Below are 23,997 nucleotides of genomic sequence, written 5' to 3'. Positions count from 1 at the left end.
GCAAAACAAAAAGGTGTATTGTAGCTCGCTCCCACATGTCGCCTCTTTAATATTTGTCAACTGAATTCACCTCCACTCAAATTCAACAAAATAGAAGGTTTTTATTTATTCAAGTATTTTACACTGAACAGCTCCCTGGAGGTTCTCCATTTACTGGCTTGGGTAATATTATCTTTCCTTTAGTTTATTAGATTGACAAAGTTAATTTAAAAATAACCTTGGGAACTTTAAGTGATTCTTGGAAGAGCTAACATGCATGCACATATGGGTGGTCACTATTTTTTTCTGTATGTATGTTATCTCATGAAGGGTTTTTCTTACATTAATTTTTATAATTTCTTAAAATAAAAAAAATGTTGCCAACATAAAAATAGTCTTTCTGATGATGAAATGCTTTCAATTCTGTTCTTCATACAAGTGTACATTTTGTCTAGTTTAGCCAAACAGCAATTTGATAAAGTGGTACAACTGTTTATTGTCAACACCCCCACCCCCACCATTTTAATCTGAAATACAACCTGGGGCACATAGCATCTAATTAAATTCATACAAAGTACAAATTACTGAATAGAAACCAAAATGCATTTCAAAGTAAATACCAATTAATGTGACACCCAATTTCTTCCCCCTTTTAAATCACTCCGGTGTGCATGGCTTATACACAAAGACTATTCAATTTCTTTGTAAGATTCAATTAGAATATGCTTTATATTTCAATCCAAGAATCACGTCCAATGCTCTGCAAGCAGGTTGGCTAGGCATTTTTTTCTATGCGATTTTTTTTAAAATCACTAATATAAAATGTTCCTCTTCAATTTTTTTGTTTAATTTGAGAAGAATTCTCATTATCTAATATTTCCTTCATTTAATACATGGATCTTTGACAACATCACTATCTCTTTTTTCCTTGTTTTCATGAAAGTGAACACCCAACAGAAAACTATAAAGCCATATATATAGGGATTCTGATAGCAACATCTAGTCAATCTAGCTTGTGAGACAGGCTTCAAATAATAAAACTGTGTTCAACAACACTCAACAAATGCTTGTCTATAAAGTAATAACTTGAACAGAGAGCAACAAGTGACTCATCGAGCACAAAAGTGGCCAAGTGTAGATAAACACTTGCAAAAGCAATCAGCCACTTGATTTGTTTTGTCTTCGAGAGCCCAATGATCAAACGACTCCCAGAGAGAGACCATGGCAGGCAGAGCTGAACTCAGGAGCTAGGACGATGGCATGGTGTGTCCTTCACTCACCAAATACTAACTGAGCACCTACAATGTAGAGATGCTGAGACTGGTACGAGAAAAGATGAAGAAGGCAAAATCTATACCCTAAAGAAGGTCAACAGAAGGGGAAGAAAAGGAACTCTGGTTTGTAACAAGGGAAGGAAGCTCTGGCAATATGTACTACAAATCATCACTTGATGCTTATAATATATGTTTAATTATTTTTAAAAGTGAAAAAACACTATTAAATAAAAAATTTCTTTTCAAACAATGCACAAGTTCCCTGAGCGCAGCTGACACTGTTTTTAATTTTTATCTACTCTCAGATTTAGTTTACTTACGTTGACTATTATTTAACTTTGGTCTCCCTGCTTTTTTCAGTCTGTTTGACAGGTCATTAAGAGCATTTTTAAGGCTTAGGAAACAAATTAAGTATAGACAAGGGTTTCACGATCTCCTTTACTGCTTGGACAATTGGGAAGGCAAGGAGGCTAGCTCCGTGAGGGCAGGGGCCAGTATGTCTGCCTGGTCCTTGTCTTGTCCTCAGAGCTCAGCACAGGGTGCTCTCTAAATGATTATGGAGGACGGTGATAAAGAGTCTGGACTGCTCTTCCGCTCTCCGAGGCAGCCGCTGAGAGGTAACGCAGGCCAGTGTGTAGTATGCGAGGCTGTCGCTCAGATCTCCCATTTGCCTAAGGTAGCAGATGATTGGGTTTTGCATGCCTGGTTTACACTCTTCAAATATTTATAGACAGTTTTCTTTGCCTCAAGCCCTACTTGTCACTTAGCCAAGTTATACATACATGGTTCTTTTAATCTTTCTTTAGAAATCAATCCCACTAAGCTCCTTAATCATTCCAGTTGCATTTTCTACAACTTTTGGCTGTTTGTCTTTCTGATAATATATTCGGTTGAAATGTATGAAAATAACATAGATGTGGAGCAAAGAAGGATTTAGTTATCTTTCTATTACAAAAGTGTCAATGCCTTTTATGCGCAAAATGAAATTATTTATCCCTTTTCTTTACATATGATCATGTTTTTAAAAATTCATATTTAAATAGATGGATCAATCAATACATTGCAAGAGAACGGAAGAAAAAGTATCATCAGTATTCTTTTCTCTAAGGGTGACATTGTCATTGATTTAAGTCTCTCATGTGTCTATACACTGATTAATTTAACCTGAAGTATCCAAACATGGGGGAAAATGGGATTCCAGATGACATGGTCAACACAGGGAGGCTTAAGTATCCATTCTAAGGTAGCTATCTACTTGTGGATACTTCTAACTTTCAGCTTTTCAAAGCTAATAGAACAAAATAGAACAAAACCAAGCTAATTTTTCCCATTAGGAAAATAATACAGTAAGGAAAATTTCAAATTACCAGAAAAGAGGAAGTTATTTATAGTACCCTACTCAAAGACAACATTTAACATTTTTGAAGAATTTCATTTTAAGACTTTTTTTGATGCACTGTTTCTTTTCCCTCCCAATGAGCATGCTCAACATCATTTGCACAGCTTAATACCTTACTTTTTTGCTTGATATTATAACAAAATTTCACATATTACTTTGTCTTCGAATTAAAATTTCTAATGACCACAGACTATTCCATCAAGTAAGTAGATCTGGCTAACTTTATAATTCCCTGTTGTTGGACATTTACATCACTGCCACATTTCTCTAGATTAAATGCCATTACAAAGAAAATCTTTTTTATTGAGCTTTTCTGTATTTAAGATTACACTTTCATTTGTATAGCAGTAAAATTAATGGATCAAAGTGAAAGTCTTAGTCACTCAGTCGTGTCTGACTCTGCGATCCCATGGACTGTGGCCTGCCATGGCTCCTCTGTCCGTGGAACTGTCCAGGCAAGAATACTGGAGTGGATTGCCATTCCCTTCTCTAGGGGATCTTCCCGACCCAAGGAGAGAATCCAGGTCTCCTGCATTGCAGGCAGATTCTTTACCATCTGAGCCACTAGCGAAGTCCCAAAGGATCAAAGGATACTCAGAAAATAAATTTTGAAGTAAAGAATTAACACAAGTACTAAGTGAAGTGAAAAATACCACCTTCTATACAAAAATTTGTCTTTTGGCTCCAAAGCTAATGAGTCAATGCTCAAATATTAGAAAGCTGTAGAAAATTGTCAAAGATGGCAAATTCCAATTAGTTAAATATGGTACCCACAAGTATGACACTCCTTCATTCACACAAATATACTGTCGATCCCTTATTAATTAAGCTTAAATTCTTAACCTTACCTAGATCTACCATCAGAAGACGAGTGAGGGCTGTGTAGAAGGCTGTTCGGCATCTGAAGTCACTGAGACTGTAACTGCCACTGATGCCAAGAAAGGGGAAGTGTTCACTCTAATGAAAGCAAAAGAGCATCCAAAGTTACTAATGGTTGGCCTAAACTCCCCAGAAAACTCTAGTCATCAATTCAAGGAAATAAGACTCACCGTGTGATTTTTTAGCATGAATTTCACGGCATCTATCTTCACAAGTTTTTTTAAAAGGATATAGGTAATAGACGTTAAGGAATCTGGGGAAATATGATTGTCTTATCAATAAGTAACAGATCACAAAATAACACTGAACTATAATGGCATCAATTTATATTTATGATGAATAAATACTATTTCTAAAGAGTTTTACTCCTATAGAAATGCCTTCCACTCTGTTAAGAATGATAATCCATTATTAACCAGTGCAATTACTTTTCCTATCTTATACATATTCTAGTTATGGAAAGAAAGAATGAATTTTATAATTAAGACAAAGACTTTTTTACTATTAGAGCCTTGATAGTGGAAAATTAAAATTGACCCTTTTTACATTTGGGGTGTAACTTGAGAACTTCTTTTCACTTAATATTATTTCATAAAAAATAATTATGAAAGACCCATAATGGGCTATCAAGAAAGAGAAAATTATTCAATTCTAAGAAACATGAGCTTAGTTAGTAGAAACCTAAGGAAATTCTGCTTTAGATGAAGAAAATCAGAATACAATTAGGAGGATGTAGCAACCGCAACTGCAGGTCCTTAAATGTTGAAGTACAGGTTTAAAGGACCTAAAATTTCTTACATGCCTACTAGGTACAAGGCATTATATATCTGTTAACCCACCTAATTTTCATAATTACATTGTTAAATATTATTTATTATGTTTAATCCGCAGATAAGATAACAGAAGCTCTGAGAAATTAAGTTACCTGTCCAAGATTACATTGCTATGGGCTGAGACTGCTGACATTTGACCCGAGATTTGACTATAAAGGCCATGTACTTTCTACTGTACCACATTATCCCCTGAACAGTTCAACTCAGAATGAGAATAGAGTTGAAAAACATCACAAACATGATCCCAAAGCCTAAATAACTTCTGGTTAGTGCCATCATCAAAGAAAGGCTGAAGTGGGGTCTAAGAACACCAATTCAGTCCACAAACACCCTCTGCTCTTACTTAGGGTTTACCCTAGTCCTGTGCTTTCCGCTGTAGCTAGGGCAGCTGTGGGGCATTCCCTACATACTTACACATACCTTTTTTCAAACCATACTGATCTTACATGCTTCCAAAAAAAAAAAAATAATAATCTTACATGGTTCCACTTATGTCCCAATGAAAACACTGGCTCTTGTCCTTCACATCATCTCCAAATGCAGACGTCTATTAACTCTATACACTGGCACTAATGAGCCGAATTTTAAATGTTAGTCACTCAAGTGTGGGTACAAGAATAGAAGACAAAAGTTAGGAAACCTGGGCTTTCAGTTTGACTACACCATTCAATCAGCTGGATGAGCTCTCTTAGCCTGTCTCTCTTAGCCTTAAGTTTTCCTCTTCAACAAATGAGGATACATGCAAGCTATCCTGGGTTGCGAGGATCAGTTGATGCACCTGTCTTTGCCAATTATAAATCATGGAGATGACACAAAGAGGAAGAGCATGAACATTTATAGAATGCTTACGACTTTCAAGGTTAATTCGCTCAATCCCATGAGATAGACTCTAGTTCTCAAATGAGGAAACAAACTATAAAAATGAAGTTAAACTTTCCAAAAGACAAGCAATTAGTATGATTTAGATTCAAGCCCCTCTGACTCAAGGTAGCCCATTCCAGTTGCAGGTTAAGCAACTGCATATTTTGCTTATCTCCAAACTAGACTGTAAACTTTCTAAGGGTAGTGGCCGCACGTACGTATTTTGCTCAGTACACTGCTCTCAGCGGGTGCTCGATGCACTGTGTGTTTCTGGCAGGATGAAACGAGATCAAGGTTGATAGGCAGCAAGTCTCTCCTTGCTTACAAAGAGGCACACTTGGTTTTTTCCGGTGTAAGTCACTGAGCAGAAGAACTGCCACTCAAACTCCATTCAGTTAAACAGGGGTAGGGATCAATAAGCTAAGAAATATCTTAAGTAATTACCAAATGCAATTCTCTTAGAATTGCAAAGTTAAAAGTGACAGGGTCTATGGGTAATAAGAATGCTGCCATTAATAGGAATCTTCCTGTCAGTGCTGCTAATAAACAGCAAGTCATGTTTTGACAATAGAATATTTATGGTAGCAATAAACAGAACATTCACAGGAAGAATCTCATCTGCCAAAGACACATTTTCTGCAGAATTGCATCTGTGCACTTTGTACCCAGGCCAGACTCACTGCCTTTTAATTACATTCTGAAGAAGAAGATTAAGAATGATTTTTAGAAACTTTTTTCAATAAACAAAAAATGAAAGTTCATCTGAATACTTATATTTCCCTATAGGAATTCAATTCAAAGCTAGCCATGGCCCTTACAAAAATACATAATTTTTTAAAAAAGGTAAATAGATACATCATCTTCATCATTTTCATTCTTCCCTAAGAGACTAGGATTCTTGTAAGCTGCACCATTTTGGTTGGGTGGTAGTACCAGGTTAGATTTCAGAGGCCTGTTGACAACAGTTCATAACAGTACATGTGGTTAATGGTGGTTAACAGTAACAGCAGTAGAAGTCTAGAAGAGTAGGAGAATTTAATAAAAGTCATACATGGAACATACAAATGGCAGAACTTTTGGATTCAAATCCAGACTTCAAAGGTCTGTGTGACTTGAAAGTATAAGCTCTTCTCACTAGGCTGAATCATATCCATTCGATTTGAAATATGCCAAATGATTCTACAGAGATCACTAGCTTTTTGAGGTACAAGTGAAACTGGAACTAGGCCCCAGAAGGGACAGGGAAACTTCTTTTAGGAGGCATCAATTCATTAATGAGCCTTCATCACATTCAGGACTGAGCAAACTCCACAGACTGGCTGATATTAACTTACAAACAAAATGCTCAGAAAACCTGTCTGTACCCATGTGGTTATGAAAACACTGATGGCAGTGAGGATGGCCTCACTGACAGGTAGCTTGGGCAAGAAAAAGTTGAAAGAATGGTGTATCTTAGAGACGGTCAAAAGTTTGAAAAAAATCTGTATCTTCAGAAGAGAAGAATGACCTAACTGAGAAAGTCCTGGTTTCTTAAGTTACAGGTACCACACACTTTAGCAGCTAGTCGGCAAAGCAGCACCAAGTATTACTTCAATTCATGGCAGCAAGTATTTACTGAGTAATACTGTATTTCATTAACCCTAAAACATCATTGATTATAAAGAATATCATTATTATATGCACTACTAAGAAAGTTTTAAAATATAAAATTATAAAACTAAGAAGTGTTCAAATGTGATGAAATTTCTATTTTAAAATCAAAGTAGTGTATTAGATGCATGATATTCACTAAGCACAAGAGGGTGGATAATGGTACTGATCTAGGCAATTATGGAAAAGCCATACATGTTTACAAACATTATAGATAGAATTAGATCCCGATGATAGAAGAAAGTTCACAGATAAAAAATTACCTGATGGAAATTACTGTAGGTATGATAGGTGTATAGTATAATTACTGAAATATTAGTGATTTCAAAAGTAGAATTATGCTCATGAACTGTAGTAGACTAAAAAAACCCCAAACAGGTATAACCAAAATGAAGCATCTTAAGGGGTACTAATAACTGCATGTCAGGAATAAGAGTTCAGTCACTTACAGTTTAGTCACACAACAGGAGAGGTAACAATATGGTCTAATGTCTGCTATGTGATGAAGTTTTGAAACTATAGGGAAAGGAAACAAAACAGCCCTAATAGCTAATAACTTACAGTTTAAGAGGAGAGAGGACTAGCCAATACTAGGCTATATTATATTTATCCCCAGAAATACAGAAAAGAACTAGGTGTCCAAGAACACTAAGAAAAAAGAAAAGGAACAAAAATGAAGCATCTACCATGTGACTGGGTCAGTAAAACAAGGTGCTTGATTACTGTTAGATAACACAGATATATTGTTACATATTTATTATATTATTTGAAAGTGAAAGTCGCTCAGTTGTGTCTGACTCTTTGAGACCCCATGTTCTATACAGTCCCTGGAATTTCCCAGGCCAAAATACTGGAGTGGGTAGCCTTTCCCTTCTCCAGGGGATCTTCCCAACCCAGGAATCAAACCAGGGTCTCCTGTACTACAGGCGGATGCTTTACCAACTAAGCTACCAGGGAAGCCCTATTATTTAATCTTCACAAAATCCTAAGAGATAGATGATATTCCCTTTCTACAAATGAAGAAACTGAGCCTTAGAGAAATTAAATGACTCCTTCGAGTTCTTTCAGTTAACACAGTGACTAAGGATTATAATTAATAATTACTTCAGGATGGCTCTACCAAGTTTTTAGTGAAACCTGAAAATTTAAGAGACCTAAGTGAGTTATAATGGGTCAAATGAAGAGAATAGCATATGTGGTGAATCAGTGAAAGATAACAAAGGGTATCAAAAAAAGTGAAAATCGCTCTGTCGTGTCCAGACTCTCTGTGGCGCCATGGACCATAGGCTGCCAGGTTCCTCTGTTCATGGGATTTTCCAGGCAAGAATACTGAAGTGGGTAGCCACTTCCTTCTCCAGGGGATCTTCCCAACCCAAGGATCGAACCCATGTCTCCCGCATTACAGGAAGACTCTTTATTGTCTGAGCCACCAGGGAAGCCTGAAGGGTATCAAGGGGAAGGCAAAACAAATTTTTTTGGCCCAAGTATAAAGTATAAACTGGGGTTGAGTTGTGGATCAGGAAATTAGTTTTGGGAACTCAATAAATTAGGTACCATTAAAGAACTCAAGTTTAAATCAATAATTTTACTTTGACCCAAGAAGCATGTGATTCTAGGCTTTTGGGAAGTGAAATGATCAGATCAAAATAATACTCAAGGAAGGTAAGCTTGTAAAGCATGAATCTACAAAGAACTGAGAGAAGGCCTGCATAAGTGGGCTACAGAGGAGGAACAGAAGATTCTCACAGTTGATGCTAGTATACAAACAAATAGAGCAGATTAATTATGGGATGACTTTTCCAAAGATGATAGAGACAGCAAACAAAGAAATACACCAACATTTCTTTTGATGAGAAATGTTAATAGAAGTATGCCTGAGGGATGTAGCTGAAACTAGTTTTATTTAACATTCTGAAAACCATCTGAAGATGGTGATATTCATTGAAATAAAATGATACATTTTAAAACTGTTTCACAAAAGCACAATTACTACTGTTTATTACTAAATATCTCCTGTAACAGACATATACAGTTTTACTTCCAGCCTTTCCCCTTACTTCACACTAGATTCTTGTTTCATCCTTCATCTTCTACTCTTTCCTGATGCTCCACCTCATTCAGGATTCACCAAATCCTGGTGTACAGGAACTACGGGAGATAGTCTTAGAAAGTTAGTCTGAAGCCAAATGGAAGGAATTCTTTTTACAGCAGATAACCTGAGCCAGCTTCATGGTTTCTGAGTTTAGACTATGCACTTGCACAGAGTTCTGTGGTTATAAAGGCCTCTGCTTGGTTCAATGTTCTGCTGCTGAAGACTTGAAATTCTTAATCATTTATGAACAATGCACACCACATTTTCATTTTGTACTGGGCCCAGTGGATGATGTATGTGGTCTTGCAATAACATGAAGAAGTTATTAATTCTAAGAATTGTTGAAGTTCACATTATCAATAGGGTAAAATGAGTTTGGATAAATTCATGAATTAATGTAGAATTCTTAATGAGGTCTGTTTTTAAGAAGCGAAAGACTATCTTTTGGGTTTTCTCAAACCTTTGAGGATGATGTAATAAGGGCAGCTACCAACAGAGGGCCTAACAGAAAATGAAATTTCCTTTCTCATTATGATCTATCTGAATCTCAGAGACATGCATGCAACTGCTATAAATCTGAGTAAAAAAATGAATTGCAATAGATATGTTGATCAGTTATTTTTCAAAGGAAGAAAAACTTGAAATAATGATTAAAAACCAAACAGAATTATGAATGAAATGTGACACTTCCCTCTCTCTCAGCATTTAAAAAAGTAAGTTTCTTTGATGGCTCTCTATGACCCTTATTCTCACTCCAGTTTCCCTGGCAGCTTCCTTGTCCTAATCACATAAACAATCTTACATCTTCCCCAATTAGACAGAAACCAGAATTTATGACTGGAAAACATATCAAAGCAGGAAAAGGATACCCAAGTATTAAACCTAACTGTGAAGGGCTGCCCCAGGACACAGGCATTTCAATCCTGTGTCTGTTAGAAAAAGGTATTTGGAATCTGGAATTATTGACATTTAACCTTAGAAAAATAAAAAGTACATTAAAAAGTTACTAGATATGTTTGCTAAATTTGCCGTATATGCCACATATAATGAATCTGCTGGGAGAACAAACTTTCTCTCAAAAAGGCCAATGGATTTTAAAGTTAGGATAGACTTGCCAATTTAGAAAGCTTCAAATTTACCAACAGAAACCTTGGAATAAATGCAACAAGGGTTTTCCAGTTAAAATCTGGGGGCTTAACACAATGGTAGCCTCCTCACACACAGTATTATTATTTAGAAAACTAGACTATTTCTAAAAATGTCAAATCTGCCTTTTCTAAGTGAAGACAAAGTTCCTCAGAGAAGATCCTGTAGGAGAAATACTCAGGTTTTCTGTTGAGGACACCTGGCTCTGTTTCCCATCAGCTTCAGGCGGGACCTTCAAGATAGGGGCCGCCAGCACCGGCTGAGAGCTAATGAAGACGCAAACTCTCAGGCCTCGGTCTAAATTTTAAAACAGAATTTTAAACCTCTTAAAACAGAAGCTCTGGGGGTAGTGGGGCCCAGTAATTTGTATTTTAACAAGAACTCCAGAAATTCTATCACTAAATTTGAGATGACTGCCTTAGGTAAATAAACATGAGGCTTTTGAGTACTTCCTAAAAACGAGGACCTTTGTGATTTTAATTCCTAAACAAGCAGTCAGATAGAAGAACACCAAAATTCAGAGCCTGGCTTTGAGGACCATAAATAATGAGTAAGATTCACGCTGAAGAAGATAAAAATACAAAAAACAAAACAATAATTATTTGAAAACATGCATTATAAAAGTAATAAGGGACATTAAAAATTTTACAGTAAGATAACATGCTTTTCATTTATTTGTTACCAGCATTTTCAATATAAATATTTTGAATATTAATATATAAACAGATTTCCATTTTTAAAGGTCAGTTGGTGATGATTTTTATCTTGCATAACTGCTTCTATCGCTGAGCCATCTTATTTTTAACACAGAAATAACGTATTGCTTTAAAATCAGGATTTAAAAACACATTACAATAAAGAAATCGATTAGAAACAACAAAACATGCATTAGGTAACCAGCAACTGCACTGAAATAGATACACCACTCACATATTCCATTATGTAAATGAATTCAAAGATGTTTCATGACTGATCAGCTAGAAGGGACATAATGATTTATAATTCAAATAACTGAGCACTGAAATCAAATTGAGTTAATATATATTTCTAAATATGCAAACCTGAAATAATTGTTAAAAAATATAAATCAATGTACCCAAGTTGAAATTATGCCCATCCCTTGGTTTGAAATGTTACAGCTTTTAAACTTTTATCTAATAAGCTTTTGGAAAATATGATTTTTTATTAACGTCAAAAAGGAGTGCTCAAAAGCAATAAGTGACTTGTAAAATAAAAGATTATAGTCAGGATTAAAGAATATATAAAAGATGTAAATGATAGGAAAGGATCTTAAATAGCAGATACAAATAAATTAGGCTTTATGTAAATTAAACAAAAAAGAATACAAATCAAATTAATTTTATATTAGATTTCAATTTCAACCTAAAAAATAGGGTAAATCTAAACACAGATATGTGCTATAAAATAACATAGGCTTCTTTTCAGATAATATGTTCTCAAAGTAATACATTGTGAAAAGGCCAGAGTTTGCAATACTAGGAAGTACTTATAAACCACTTCATATGTTAGAAATAAAGAGTATTTCAGCATTATTATTAAAAAAATACAGGTTGAGTTTTTTTTTAATAAGAAAAAATACATATCTTAAAAAGCCAAAATGACCACTGGAATTGGGTTGTACATCACTTTCCAGTAAAAAGGAAAAACAGCCTGGACAGGTGTAATTTATCATTTTTCTGATTTAATATCAAAGAAATATATTAAAATAATAAAAAGAATCCTGAAATCCTCAAAATTTGTAGTGATAAATAGCCCTCCCTGTCTTTATTGCATTATACCTACTAACAGAAATATTGCATGGTGGATTTTGCCAGACAAGGACGATTATTTTCCAATAAAAAGTTGCATATTAAATTCCAGCACAAAAGTGGGTGTCTAATACTTTGGAAATCTTTTATGGTTTGCCAAGGAACACAATTTTAAACTTAACTAATACAAACATATTCCTGGAGTGAACCCACGTTAAAGATTTCTATCCAATGCCACCCATTTTCAGAATGCTGTCTTCATATTAAAATATCAGCTAATCTTAGTGGTTAACTAAACTAACACTTATTTTTCACAACTCCTATATATTTGATGGCTAACATATAAAACATAATCAACATGCTTCTCTCTCATTAGTAGAAACACTACAATGCTATCAACTATGATCTAGTAAGAAAGGATGATTCTGGTTTTAGATTTTAAAAATCTGGTAAAGAGAGACCTAACCATTTAATGTGTAATGGGAAATCTTATTTTAGAGTAAACAAGATGTTGATTTGGTAGAGGAAATAATCAAGGAAGTGGTCAAAACCCTTATAATTCTCTTTCTGTTACTCCTTTGTGCCTATTAACTAGAGAAAATAATATTCATTTCAAATGAAATGAACACTGAAGAAATACTGACTCTTAGGAATTCAGTTTTTATAAAATAACAGTTTTTAGAATATACTGACCTTCTTAAGATTAGTTATATGTGTTCTTTTAAAACAACACCATCCTGACAGTTATGAAAAATCATGGATTAAAACATATGTGGTTGCCTACTTTCTTATGTATCCATTTATAAACCTGGGTGGATATAAACGTAACTTTTGCTAGTTAGAAATCTATATATCCATATAAATTCAATTGTGACTCTGAATAAAATGTTTCATATTATGTAGCTAATATAAATCTTTCAGAATTATGCATTTATAGATAAGGCTAAATGAAATGCTTTTTACTTAAGAAAACCACTTGAAAAATGATAAATAAGGAAAATACCTGGCCAACAGAATGCACTTGTTAGGTTTGTTTATGTACATTATCAGATATAGTAAAAAGGATATCCAACAGAAAGGTCATTTAGAAACTGAAGCGTCCTTGAAATTACAGGCTCACATCTTCCCCAGTATTTAAGGTTTGTAACACTAAATATGAAAAAAAAGTTTTTAATTATAATTAAGGTATTTGCTTGTGTAGGGAGAACATGGAAATACACATCATTCATGTAAGTTGACCTACATCACAAATACCTCACGAAGTGGGTTTAAATACCAATGGAACATTTTCTCTTCTTTTTATTTCATGTTCAAAATTATACACAATCGATGCACAAGCAACACTGTTCTCCAAATGGTCTATTATTCTATAAATTTATTTTTGTAAATTAAACTTGCCTAAATGTTTCACAAAAGAAACATTAAGTTTGTATCCAAAACAAACACAGTAGGGAGTGACAATAGGAGTTTCAAAGGAAGTCAAGTAGAGACTTACACTTACTGCCAAGAAACCATCAAATTTGGGGTTCCAAAACTTACTTCTTATGATCATGTTTGTTTATCTTGCTTTGTTCTCTGCAAGTAAGGCAGTGCTACCTATCTTTTACACAGAGGAAGTAAGGTGTCAAGTGGAGGCATAGAACCTTAGGCTAAGTGTACAACGTTATTTCTTGACCAGAAACTAGTTAATTCTGCTAATATTACAAGGATAATTTAAGGACAGGTTCCAAGAACATGTCTCTGATAGCCATAGGTTTCTACTGGAATCAATGAATGCCCTGTTTGAAGGCAACCAAATCTCTCTCAATGGTTCCAATTTGTAATAATCTCTCGAGTTGGTCTTTAAAATTGAGTACTTTGTTTTTAATTTAAAAAAGGCTGCCCACTGAACTGAAGTTCAACAAAGTGTGTAAACTTTTCAAAACTATGTTTTGATACTGCATACTGCAGTTGTATGGATACCTTGACAAATAACAATGCCTTTTGGATGGTGAATTTTAAATATGTGAAATTAAATTTCAGATAAGAACAATGCTACCATTCTAAAATTAAAGCATAATTTTAAAAGTCTATTATTAAAAATTAGTATTTATGAAGATATTTAAGCACAGTAAGAAGATCAAAGCAATACAACAAAAGAAAAATCAAAGAACCAAAGCAGGGACTCACATTTTCGTCATGAATGTTTCTAGAACATGGTTGTCATCTGTTATTCCTAAGACTTCTGACATACGGGCATATACCTGCATGAAAACATTTAATTGTCAAACACTTTATCATTAATGTATATTTTCTACAGACTATTCAAACTGAATAAATGTAAAGATTTAATACGCTGTTGTATCCACAATGATGCAGGGAACAAGTGGGGAGAACAGAGTAAGAAGTTTTAAAAATTTTTTCTAACTCCTCTTTTTCTTCCAGGAAGCACTTCCCTTATTTGAAATACATATATACCCACAAAAACCCACATTCACCTACTAATATTAGTCCCAGCATACCACATGATTTCTTTTTTTTCAAAGTGGTAACAAACTCATCTCAAAGATGGGCTGGAAAGTAGAGTGCCTCAATAAAAGATTCCAACATTTAAAAAATTTCCATCTATTCCAGGTTTTGGCAAGCCATCAAATAATTCAGGATTATGTTAGGCACTTATAAAAATAAGAATTACAAAAATAAGAGGAAGTTAAAGAATTTATAGAAATTCTCCTCAAATCTCTCTCAACAAGTTCCCCCAAATATAGAGATAGGTCTTACTTTCCATGCTGAGACTGAAATCCCAGACTCAGGGATTCTCTGCTGAACACACCGGGGCCTGAGAATCCACTAAGCTTTCCATTAGGGTGTGCTGGTTGCAGAGTTTGGGGTGTAACATTTCAGTCCCAACCCCAGCCACCTTGAGCTTATAAATACATATCCCATTACAAGTGGGAAAATGCCACTGGCAGCCAATGGAATATTCCCTAATAGCCTGGCAAAGCTGAGAGGTGGGTTGACACCTTCACACTCCCTGATGCTCTGGTGTGATTCCAGGTTATCTCTGCCAGACACCAGCTGTATGGGATTTCTCATCTCTGATTTGATCCCCTGTGATTCTGTTCTCTTACTTTCTCCTGATCTGCCTGTTTCCTATGGTATGGCAACTTAGCTTTCACTTATTCTGCCTTTTGTTTTTCTTATGTAAACACTTAACCTTGATATAATGCCATTGGTTGTGAAGGTGAGATGGAAATCACAGGATACCACACATCATCCAGAGTCACATGGTAATACAGAGGAGGAAAGTGGTCCAATTGCAGAGATCTCATGTTTGGCTTTTAAACATTATTTAACGAGAAGTTTGTGTTCCAAGCTTTTGACTTAAGTTCTATGACCAGAAGCTCCTCAGGCCAGTAGAGTGAATCAGGGGGAGAAAAAGAGGGAAAGGAGGGAGTCAGAGGGGGCAGAAAGATGGAGAGGAGAAGCTGGGGGAGAGAGAAAGGAAGGAAGATGGAGTTTCAAACTCCTGTTAACTTCTGCTAACTTCTGAGCCCGAATTAAAAAGCATTTCAATTATACTATCTGTGACTTTGCTCATGAGAATAGGCCTTCATCTCTTGTACAATCAAAGCTATCACTGTTTTGAAAGATATTTGATGGAAAGAGGGAGCTAGGGAGAAAGAACCTACAGAAGTTAGTTACCATCAAATCCTCAATCATCAGAAACCTTTCAGCACATAGAAGGCTCCAAGGAAGAATGATTGTAAAAAGGGAAGTGTCCCTTATCTCAACGTGATCTAAAGTCTCTCATGAATGGGAATAAATTGGATCCCTTGGAAAACCTGATATCGATATGATTATGGCACAAAGGGCCCTTCACAACTTGGCCCCAACCTACTTCATCTTCTATCATTTCCCTCAACTTAAGGTCACAATGAAAAACTTATGAAATGCTGAGGCTTGTCATGCAACTACAGAGCTCTGTATGTTCACAAGCTGTTTATTTTTTCTGAATCATCCTTCTTCTTCGTCTTCCTCTGATTCTCACTCAGAAGTCATCTCTGAATCCTCCTTCCATTTCCAGGTTGCACTCTCCTTTATGTTCTTATAGCTTCTGGTCCATTTCTCTAGCATGGTGCTTTTCACACTGTAATTGTTTGGGTGTCCATATCTCCTGCTACTGCTAAGTCACTTCAGTCGTGTCCAACTCTGTGCGACCCCATAGACGGCAGCCCACCAGGCTCCCCCGTCCCTGGGATTCTCCAGGCAAGAACACTGGAGTGGGTTGCCATTTCCTTCTCCAACGCATGAAAGTGAAAAGTGAAAGGGAAGTCGCTCAGTTGTGTCCGACTCTTAGCGACCCCATGGACTGCAGCCTACTAGGCTCCTCCATCCATGGGATTTTCCAGGCAAGAGTACTGGAGTGGGGTGCCATTGCCTTCTCCAGTCCATATCTCCTACTACCCTCTATTTTTGTAAAGTAAAATTTTACATTTTCAAGATTTTACAAATGCTATTTTTTATGGCAAAGATCAAATTAATTTGATTTTGCCCCATGCTACACTGAATAATAAAAATAACAAAAATGTGATTTTTAAACATTTAAACATATTAAAAATATTTTTAAATTGATAGTTCCTATAAGGAAGTTTTCTGTTGTGTCTCTGGCATTCAAGAAAGAAAAAATCTAAACAGGCAGGTCTATTGTGCTCTATTGTCAAAACAGCTTCTCAAAGCATCAGATATGACCCAATAAGATGCTAAAAAAACAGTCAACATTGACACATGGCAGTGCTTTAATCCACAATTATCCTTGTAACTTGCACCATTCCTTTTATCATCCATTAGCTTTGATTCCCATTATCCCATCTAGAACTGTGTCAACGCTTTTGTCCCTAGGGATTTCTCTCCACTACTAGGATCTGACAGTCAAGCTTGAGTACTAAACAGGATCATTACCTCTTAAATCCACTTATCTGATCTACTGAATAGTAAATTGAAAAGCTCATTAAGAGCAACAATCTGATTTGTTTTCACGTGTGACAGGGTCATTTAAAATCAATGTATGATTACTGCATTTCTGTTAAAAGACCATCTCACATTTTCCAAGGTACCTTATCATGAATTCAGAGAGCATGCAGATAATATGAAAATGTCTTTAAACATTTGAAATGCAGTTATACCATACATACACATAATTTGGGGGCGAGGACTAATTTGTCCAGTGAGCAAATATCTATAAAATTGTTTATCATAAAGCACAATTCAATGAAAGCTTTCTACTGAAAAAATTCTAACACAGTATTTAGGGGTTTTCAACATTTTCTAAAACTTCTATCACGTTATCCAAAATAATTTTTATAACAGCAAGAAGAAACTATATCACAATACATACTCATTTTAAGGAAAAATACAGGAGTTGGCATAGGAATGAAAGAAAAGGAAAAAAAGCTCACTTTCAGTTCATAGAGTCCTAATATTTTCTTTCATAATCAATTAAGATAATTTGATCCTAGTGAAAACTAAGCAAATATCTAAGAAACAAAAGACTCATGAGCCCATTTGTGTTGCTATCTCTCTCTGAAGGACACGGTGAAGCCGCATAAACCGTGGTGCCTTTGGCTGCAAGTTTTGCAAAGTCAGAGGTGCACACATTGTCCTCTAGTTTTGCCTGTCCATCGTGCCTGCCTTCCTCTCTTCTTTAAAGATGCAGGTTTTCCTATTAGACTACAAACTCCCTGAGGACAGAGATGATACTCTTTCATCTTGCATCCCTATTACTCAATAACTGTTGAATGTATAACAAAAATGCACATTTTGGCTGATTCCATTTCATTCATAATTATTTTGACAAAAGGAAAAAACAAAAAAAAAAGTGTCTTTTTATGCAAAGAACTTTTTTGTGTGTAAAAATAACATATTCCAAATTCCACTCACTCAGGTGACCACTTGCAAAATTTCATTATTTAAAAAGATGTAGTTTTTAAAAATTATTATCATTTTTCAGTTGAGGTATACTTGATTTACAGTGCTGTGTTAGTTTCAGGTATACAGCAAAGTGATCCAGTTATACATAGAGAGAGAGAGATATATATATATTCTTTTTCAGATTCTTTTATAGATAATTACAAGGTATTGAACATGGTTCCCTATGCTATATAGAAGGTCCTTGTTGTTTACTATAGAAAGAAGTAATTTCAGTGCTTACATAATCCTTCAGGAAGAAGCCCTCCTTGTAGATTCACTAAGAAGAGCTCTCTCTCCTCTGGATGCTCAGAGCATCCACTGTTGCAGGCCGGTTAGCGGCACTTTTCACATAACAGAATATCATCCTGCTGTACTAATAATTTTCCATGTTAATATGTATTTCCTCCATTACTTCATGCTGCCTGAGGCCAGGGAAAATGTCTGTTTCTTTTTACATCTCCAGAAGTACTTAGTACACTGTCTTGATAAACTTAGCAACACAGAAAAGCATAGGTTTTGGTCCCAAAGATAACTGGATTTGAGTTCTGCCACTAATTAGGTGTTAAAGTCTCTGAACCTTGGTTTCCTGTTTTTCTGAAAAAACAAGAATGATAAAAAGACCTACCTTATAGGCTTTGGGGAAGATTAAATGATGGTACCTAACAGAGCCTGGCATTTAGTACTATCCAACAAATGCGGCTTCCCTCCCCAACCCCTTTCAGGGGCCCCTTCTAATGCAGACGTGCTCAATCGGGTCCGACTCTGCAACCCCATGGCCTGCAGCCTACCAGGCTCCTCCGTCCATGGGATTTCCCAGGCAAGAGCACTGGAGTGGGTGGCCGTTCCCTTCTCCAAACCCTTTCTAGTATATGCTAGTACTGTCAGCTACTACCTTACCAAGAGAAAAGCGATTACATAAAAAGTAGCAGAATGGTTAAGTGCTTACCTTGAAGACTTTCACACAGAGAAAAGGTGAAAACAAACAAAAAAAACCCCGTAGAATTTGTATTAACTTGGAAATCTTAGTGTATGTTCAATCAATGAACACACTCTTGTCTTCATATTTATTTATCTGGCTGCTTCAGGTCTTAGTCGCAGCACAGGGGATCTCCGCTGTGGTACACGGGCTTAGTTGCTCTGCAGCATGTGTAATCTTAGTTCCCAGATGAGGGATTGAACCTGGGTCCTCTGCATTGCAAGGCAGATTATTAACCACTGGACCACCAGGGAAGTCCCAATTAACACAATCTAATCATGGTTAGAAATGGCATTTGTTAAGAGCATAAAGCTTCATATTTTCATGATACAAAACCAAATTTTTTCTACTTCTAGATAGTCATTGTCTTAGAAGCTAGGAATATCACACATTTTAACCAGTCATCCATTTCTCTGGTTCTAGAAATACAGGAAGTCATTAGAAATGTAAGAAATTACCATTATTACAGACATAAGAAGGCATGCTCCTAAGACACTGTCTTAATATGTTTTCTTATCTCTATTCATTTTACTGTAGAGCTTCTTTTAAACTCCAGAAAAGAGTATTTGGATACATGTATAATGCTTCAGTGACCCAATACGTTCTTTAATTTCTAAACTAACCAAGTGACAAATATTGCCTGAGCATATGCAGGTACTTGAAATGATCTTAATCTGGTTTTTAAAAAAGAAGCCAGACAAGATAAGAAAACCAGACAAGGGAATACACACACAAACAGCAATAAGATTTTGAGCTATAAATTTAATAAAGAACAAAAGCATGCGCTGTGATAATTTTTTAAATTGCCTTTTTTTCCAATCCTAATCCTTGGTCTTGGGTATCTGCAGTGTTGTCTCTAACATTCTGGTTATAACTTTGAAGAAACTAATTATGTCAATCCTTAAATTTGGAGTAGATTACAGGACTGGGAAACCCAGAATATTAGTTCCTAAAGGTTGTATGGATATATAATGACAGTCACAGAAATTCAATAACAGCCCTCTATGAAATGTACTCAAAAGCACCACATGAAACAAATTAAACAGAACAATGAATCTCTCATTCTGCACAAATAAGAAAATAAGAGAAAACACTGGTTCTATAGGTTTTCATAAGAGTTGTTATAATGAATTAAGATTCTGGATAATGAATCTTCAGAAAATTACAATAAGTTAATACCCCTGGGCCTTCTATAAATGTTTAAGATGTTATAACTTCTCAAAGAGCTTTTATAAGCAGGCTCAGTGTAGAAAATTAGTAGTGCTGTGGAAATCAACAAAATATTTTGCCACCAGATGATATATTTCCTGAACCAATTCAGTATAAAAGAATTCACATCCAATAACACAAAATTGATACCATAAAATTTTAAAAACTCAACAATTATAAATTTTAAAGTATTGTTTTAATCTACTGAAATGACTTATAAATCAAGATTTTTAACTGAATCTAATTTGGTAAAACAAAATCTGTCACTGGAGAGGATTCAATATAATAAAAACATTAACGTTCCTTAGAAAATAATTTTGGAACTGAGTATGAACTCACTTCTTATGAGTAAGAAACCAATTTCCACATTTTTTTCTCAGGCTTCAAAGCACCCTTGAGGCTAATGCAGTGCTCTCTATATGAGACCCATTAAACAGAAGGGGAAGGGAGGGAATAAAGGGAAAGGTGTAAGAGGAAACTAATAGAGTATTTAATGACCTGGACCCAAGCAGTTTGGAACTAAAGATATTGAGCTCTCTTGTTAATGTCTGAAGCAGAATAAAACATAACCATCACAAGTAACTTGTGACCAAGAGAATTAATGGTACAAGAATCATTGCTGTATATTAAATACATACACTTAGTGATACTGAATAGAGCCACGTTAATCTTGGCTAGTTTTTCCATATCATTTAAAGCAACAGCACAAAATACAGGACCAAAATTAGGTAAAACAATCTTTTGCCAAAAGTTAATTTTAAAACCATAATTTATATTGGAAACCAAGCAGTAAAAGATTAGGAATCTGCTTGCCTCATTCAGTTTGAATACAGAATGACATCTGATAAACAAAAGCTGGTTATGGAAAAATAAAATAAATATGAATGTTTAGCATTTATTTCAGTTAGAATATCTGAACCTACCATCTGTGGTGGCCATCTTGCTAAGGGGACATGTACCTAACAAATCTCTTAAGAGGCGTTCCCAATCTGCTTGAATAAGCTATTGTATAAGAAAACTTGGAGCGATCACTTTGGCCTCACATTTCCTTCGCTCCACATCCTGTAGCACAAAGCATGAACCCAGCAGGCTGGGGTGCAGGGCTGCCTGCTGCCCTGTGATAATCCCCTCTCCCAGTAGGGGCCTCCACTGATGCATGGCTAAGACCATGCTTCCTCTTTTGCTTGCACCCCAGTGGGGTTTCCATTCCTAACTTGGGCCCAAATCCAGACAGCTAAGGAAGGGCTCCAGATGCTGCCAGAGAGCATTTTGGATTAGTTTCTAAACATTCATTTATTACAAAGAGGGGTTCAGGTACAGTGCGAAAGCCAGTAATAGTGGTAATTTTGGAGAGATTCTTTTCTTCCCACCCATGACCAGATCTAAGGTCTAACTACCACCTGTTCAGCAGAAGCTGGCTCTTTGCCTCATTTTCCTTCAGGGAGCCACTGACTAAGGATCTCCACCAGCATGAACCTAATGTCTCCCGACAGGCCTTCACTGGCCAAGAGGGAGCTGGGTCGAGAGCACCAGCTATTGGTCACAGGACACAGTGCACAGAAAGACTCCTGCGGTGCAAGCAGCTGAAAGCCAACTAGAGAAGGCGGGGAGCGTGCGTTTGTCCTGACACAGCTTTGCTCCTGCTGGCTGCCAACCCACTCCATATATGGGCCAAGCTTCTGTTAAACTAGTCTTCTGTGGCTAAAGCCATGGTAGAGTCTAGGGTAAATATATTATCTTTCCAAGTTCATACAATAAGAGGCTAACCATGCCTATGGCACAAGGCTATGAGAAGAAAGCTTGATTAATTTTGGTAGAAGGTTCTGAGATCATAGTTTAAAGGGAGCATTTCAGGTATTTGATTTATAATCCTTGGCAACAGCAAATTTATAAGATGACATGATTACATTTTGGAGCAAAGAACTGATGCTAGATAAAGTCTGTTAGAGGGTGGGGAATTGGGAAGTAAATGATTTTGTTTAGTCCTTTATACTTTTCAAAGGTGGTGTTCAGAAACATATTCTGGCACGACAGATACATGTGCTCTAGATACCATTCAATTAAGAGATGCTATTCAGTGTAAACTAATACAACTTTCTCCTTTCAGGTATGAATAGAAAGTGTGTATTAGTTGCTTAGTCGTGTCCGATTCTTTGTGACCCCATGGACTATAGCTGACCAGGCTCCTCTGTCCATGGATAACTGGTTAGAATTGGCCACTTCAGAAGTGTTATAATCAAGAAACCTAGGCTGCTTTCACACTGTACAATCACCCCAAACAGAGGCGTCACAGTTAATACTGCTTATTACCTGACTATTGAACATTTGGTTATAAAACATGCACACTGTAGGATTACACAGTGCAAAAAAAAAAAAAAAAAAAAAAAAGGAATCAAGACAATGTTCCCCTACACTTACACTGTGAAGGTGCCTATTTTAATAATAAGAATCTAGGGCTGTGGTGAGATAAGCATAAAGACTGGTGATCCACCACAATAACCAGCAGCTCAACTCACCTTAACTACTTTCCAAGCCTTCTCTGGAACTCTGGACACATCACTCCTCAGGCGTACAACCTAAAAAGCACAGAGTTTAGGGACCTGCCACCTGATTTCAGGGATAAGGGAAGAGCAGAAGGCCTTCCCAACTTTAGATACAAGGAGAATGTGGCTCAGGATCTTTGTGGCTGTCACTTAAAATATTCATGGGACTTTGATTTTATTCTGGAGGCTATGAGCAGAGGCATAGAGCTGTTCAAAGCCTGGATGTGGTTATATGGATTACAATGGATTTGCTTCTATGAAATAATTCAAGAAACCAATTATTAAAGCATAGCCCTAAAGAAGAACAAATTATAAATAATAACTGACAGAACTATTTTTAAGGATCTCTTAGTACTGTTGTTTCCCACAAGGCACTCTCATTATGCAAGTGTGGCAATGGGGCTAATGATGTAAGTAGGCCAAGTCACCTTCTGATGGGTAAAAGTACATGTTTAATAAATGAAACTCATTTCAGTAGTCATTTAAATCATACTGAGTTTTCTACCACTTAATCCAACTCTTGCACACACACACACTGCTTCCATATTGCCTCTCTGAAATATGTCCCATTTCCTACATTCAGAACAACTTCTGTACTTTCCTCCCACTCGGCTCTCTATCCCTCTAGGAAGGACAACTGACACAAAAAGTAAAGGAGTAACAGCTCAAAGAATAAAAAAGGCTACCAATGACTGTACTTTTTATTATTCTTTCAAATCAGCTATTTATTACATTCTCAAACTTTACTCAAAAACGTTGATCCTATAGTCCTTTCTATCTTTTACTTTCTGTCTCTCTCACTAGCCTACTTAGTGAAAACTTTAGCTTACCCTAAATGCAACGGATCGGAGTTCACCTTCTGATGGACTTCTGATGTCTTCAAACACTAATATGGGGGTTTCCCTGAAGAGGCAGTATCTGCAGCAACAGGCTAACTACTGCTTCCATCCTAGCCTTCCTACTGAATACTTTTATGTTGAAAATTAGCTACAGTGTATGCAGAAGTCTAACTGGTGAACCAAGAACCAACCAACCAAGCAGCTGCCCAGGAACAATATTATTCCCTGAGTAAGAAGACAGAAATGAACAAGCTAACCCAGTACATATTTTAGGTAACTTCAACCAGGAGGAAACACAGAATGCATATGTAGTGCAATGCATGTGGGATTCTGCATGAGACTGCTCCTTGCGAGTCCAACACAGTGCTTGGCAGGTAAAAGGCATTCAATAAATATTTTGATTTAATGAATCAAGTCTATGATTCTAGTAAAATTAGTCTCTAAGAGTCTGTTTCTTTATCTATAAACGGAAAGAATATCACAATGAAAATATCACAAATTAGAAAGCAGTCCAATAAAGTGGTTAAAGAGCGATTCTGAAGGCCAAGACTAGTTGGAGTCTACCAATTACTGAATGATTTCGAACAAGTTGCTTACCC

At 36.1% G+C, this 23,997-nt stretch overlaps 1 protein-coding gene across 6 annotated transcripts in view; it reads right to left on the bottom strand.

Annotated features, from left to right (window-relative positions):
• Positions 1-23,997, bottom strand: part of RANBP17 (RAN binding protein 17) — a 362,482-nt gene that overhangs the window by 95,209 nt on the left and 243,276 nt on the right. For 5 of the 6 annotated variants that reach the window (XM_025270839.3, XM_044932591.2, XM_025270841.3 and 2 more), the window contains 5 exons: positions 22,533-22,592; positions 14,052-14,125; positions 12,951-13,031; positions 3,702-3,765; positions 3,501-3,609 (listed from right to left, as the gene is read on the bottom strand). In XM_025270839.3, coding sequence (XP_025126624.1) covers positions 3,501-3,609; positions 3,702-3,765; positions 12,951-13,031; positions 14,052-14,125; positions 22,533-22,592 — 388 coding nt within the window. The remainder of the gene's footprint in view (positions 1-3,500; positions 3,610-3,701; positions 3,766-12,950; positions 13,032-14,051; positions 14,126-22,532; positions 22,593-23,997) is intronic. The other variant, XM_044932590.2, reaches the window with a different exon arrangement.

This window comes from Bubalus bubalis, chromosome 19, assembly GCF_019923935.1.
Source record: "Bubalus bubalis isolate 160015118507 breed Murrah chromosome 19, NDDB_SH_1, whole genome shotgun sequence".
Lineage (NCBI taxonomy): Eukaryota > Metazoa > Chordata > Mammalia > Artiodactyla > Bovidae > Bubalus > Bubalus bubalis.
Note: the sequence above shows the minus strand (reverse complement) of the source record. Positions and strands in the feature narration are given on the sequence as shown.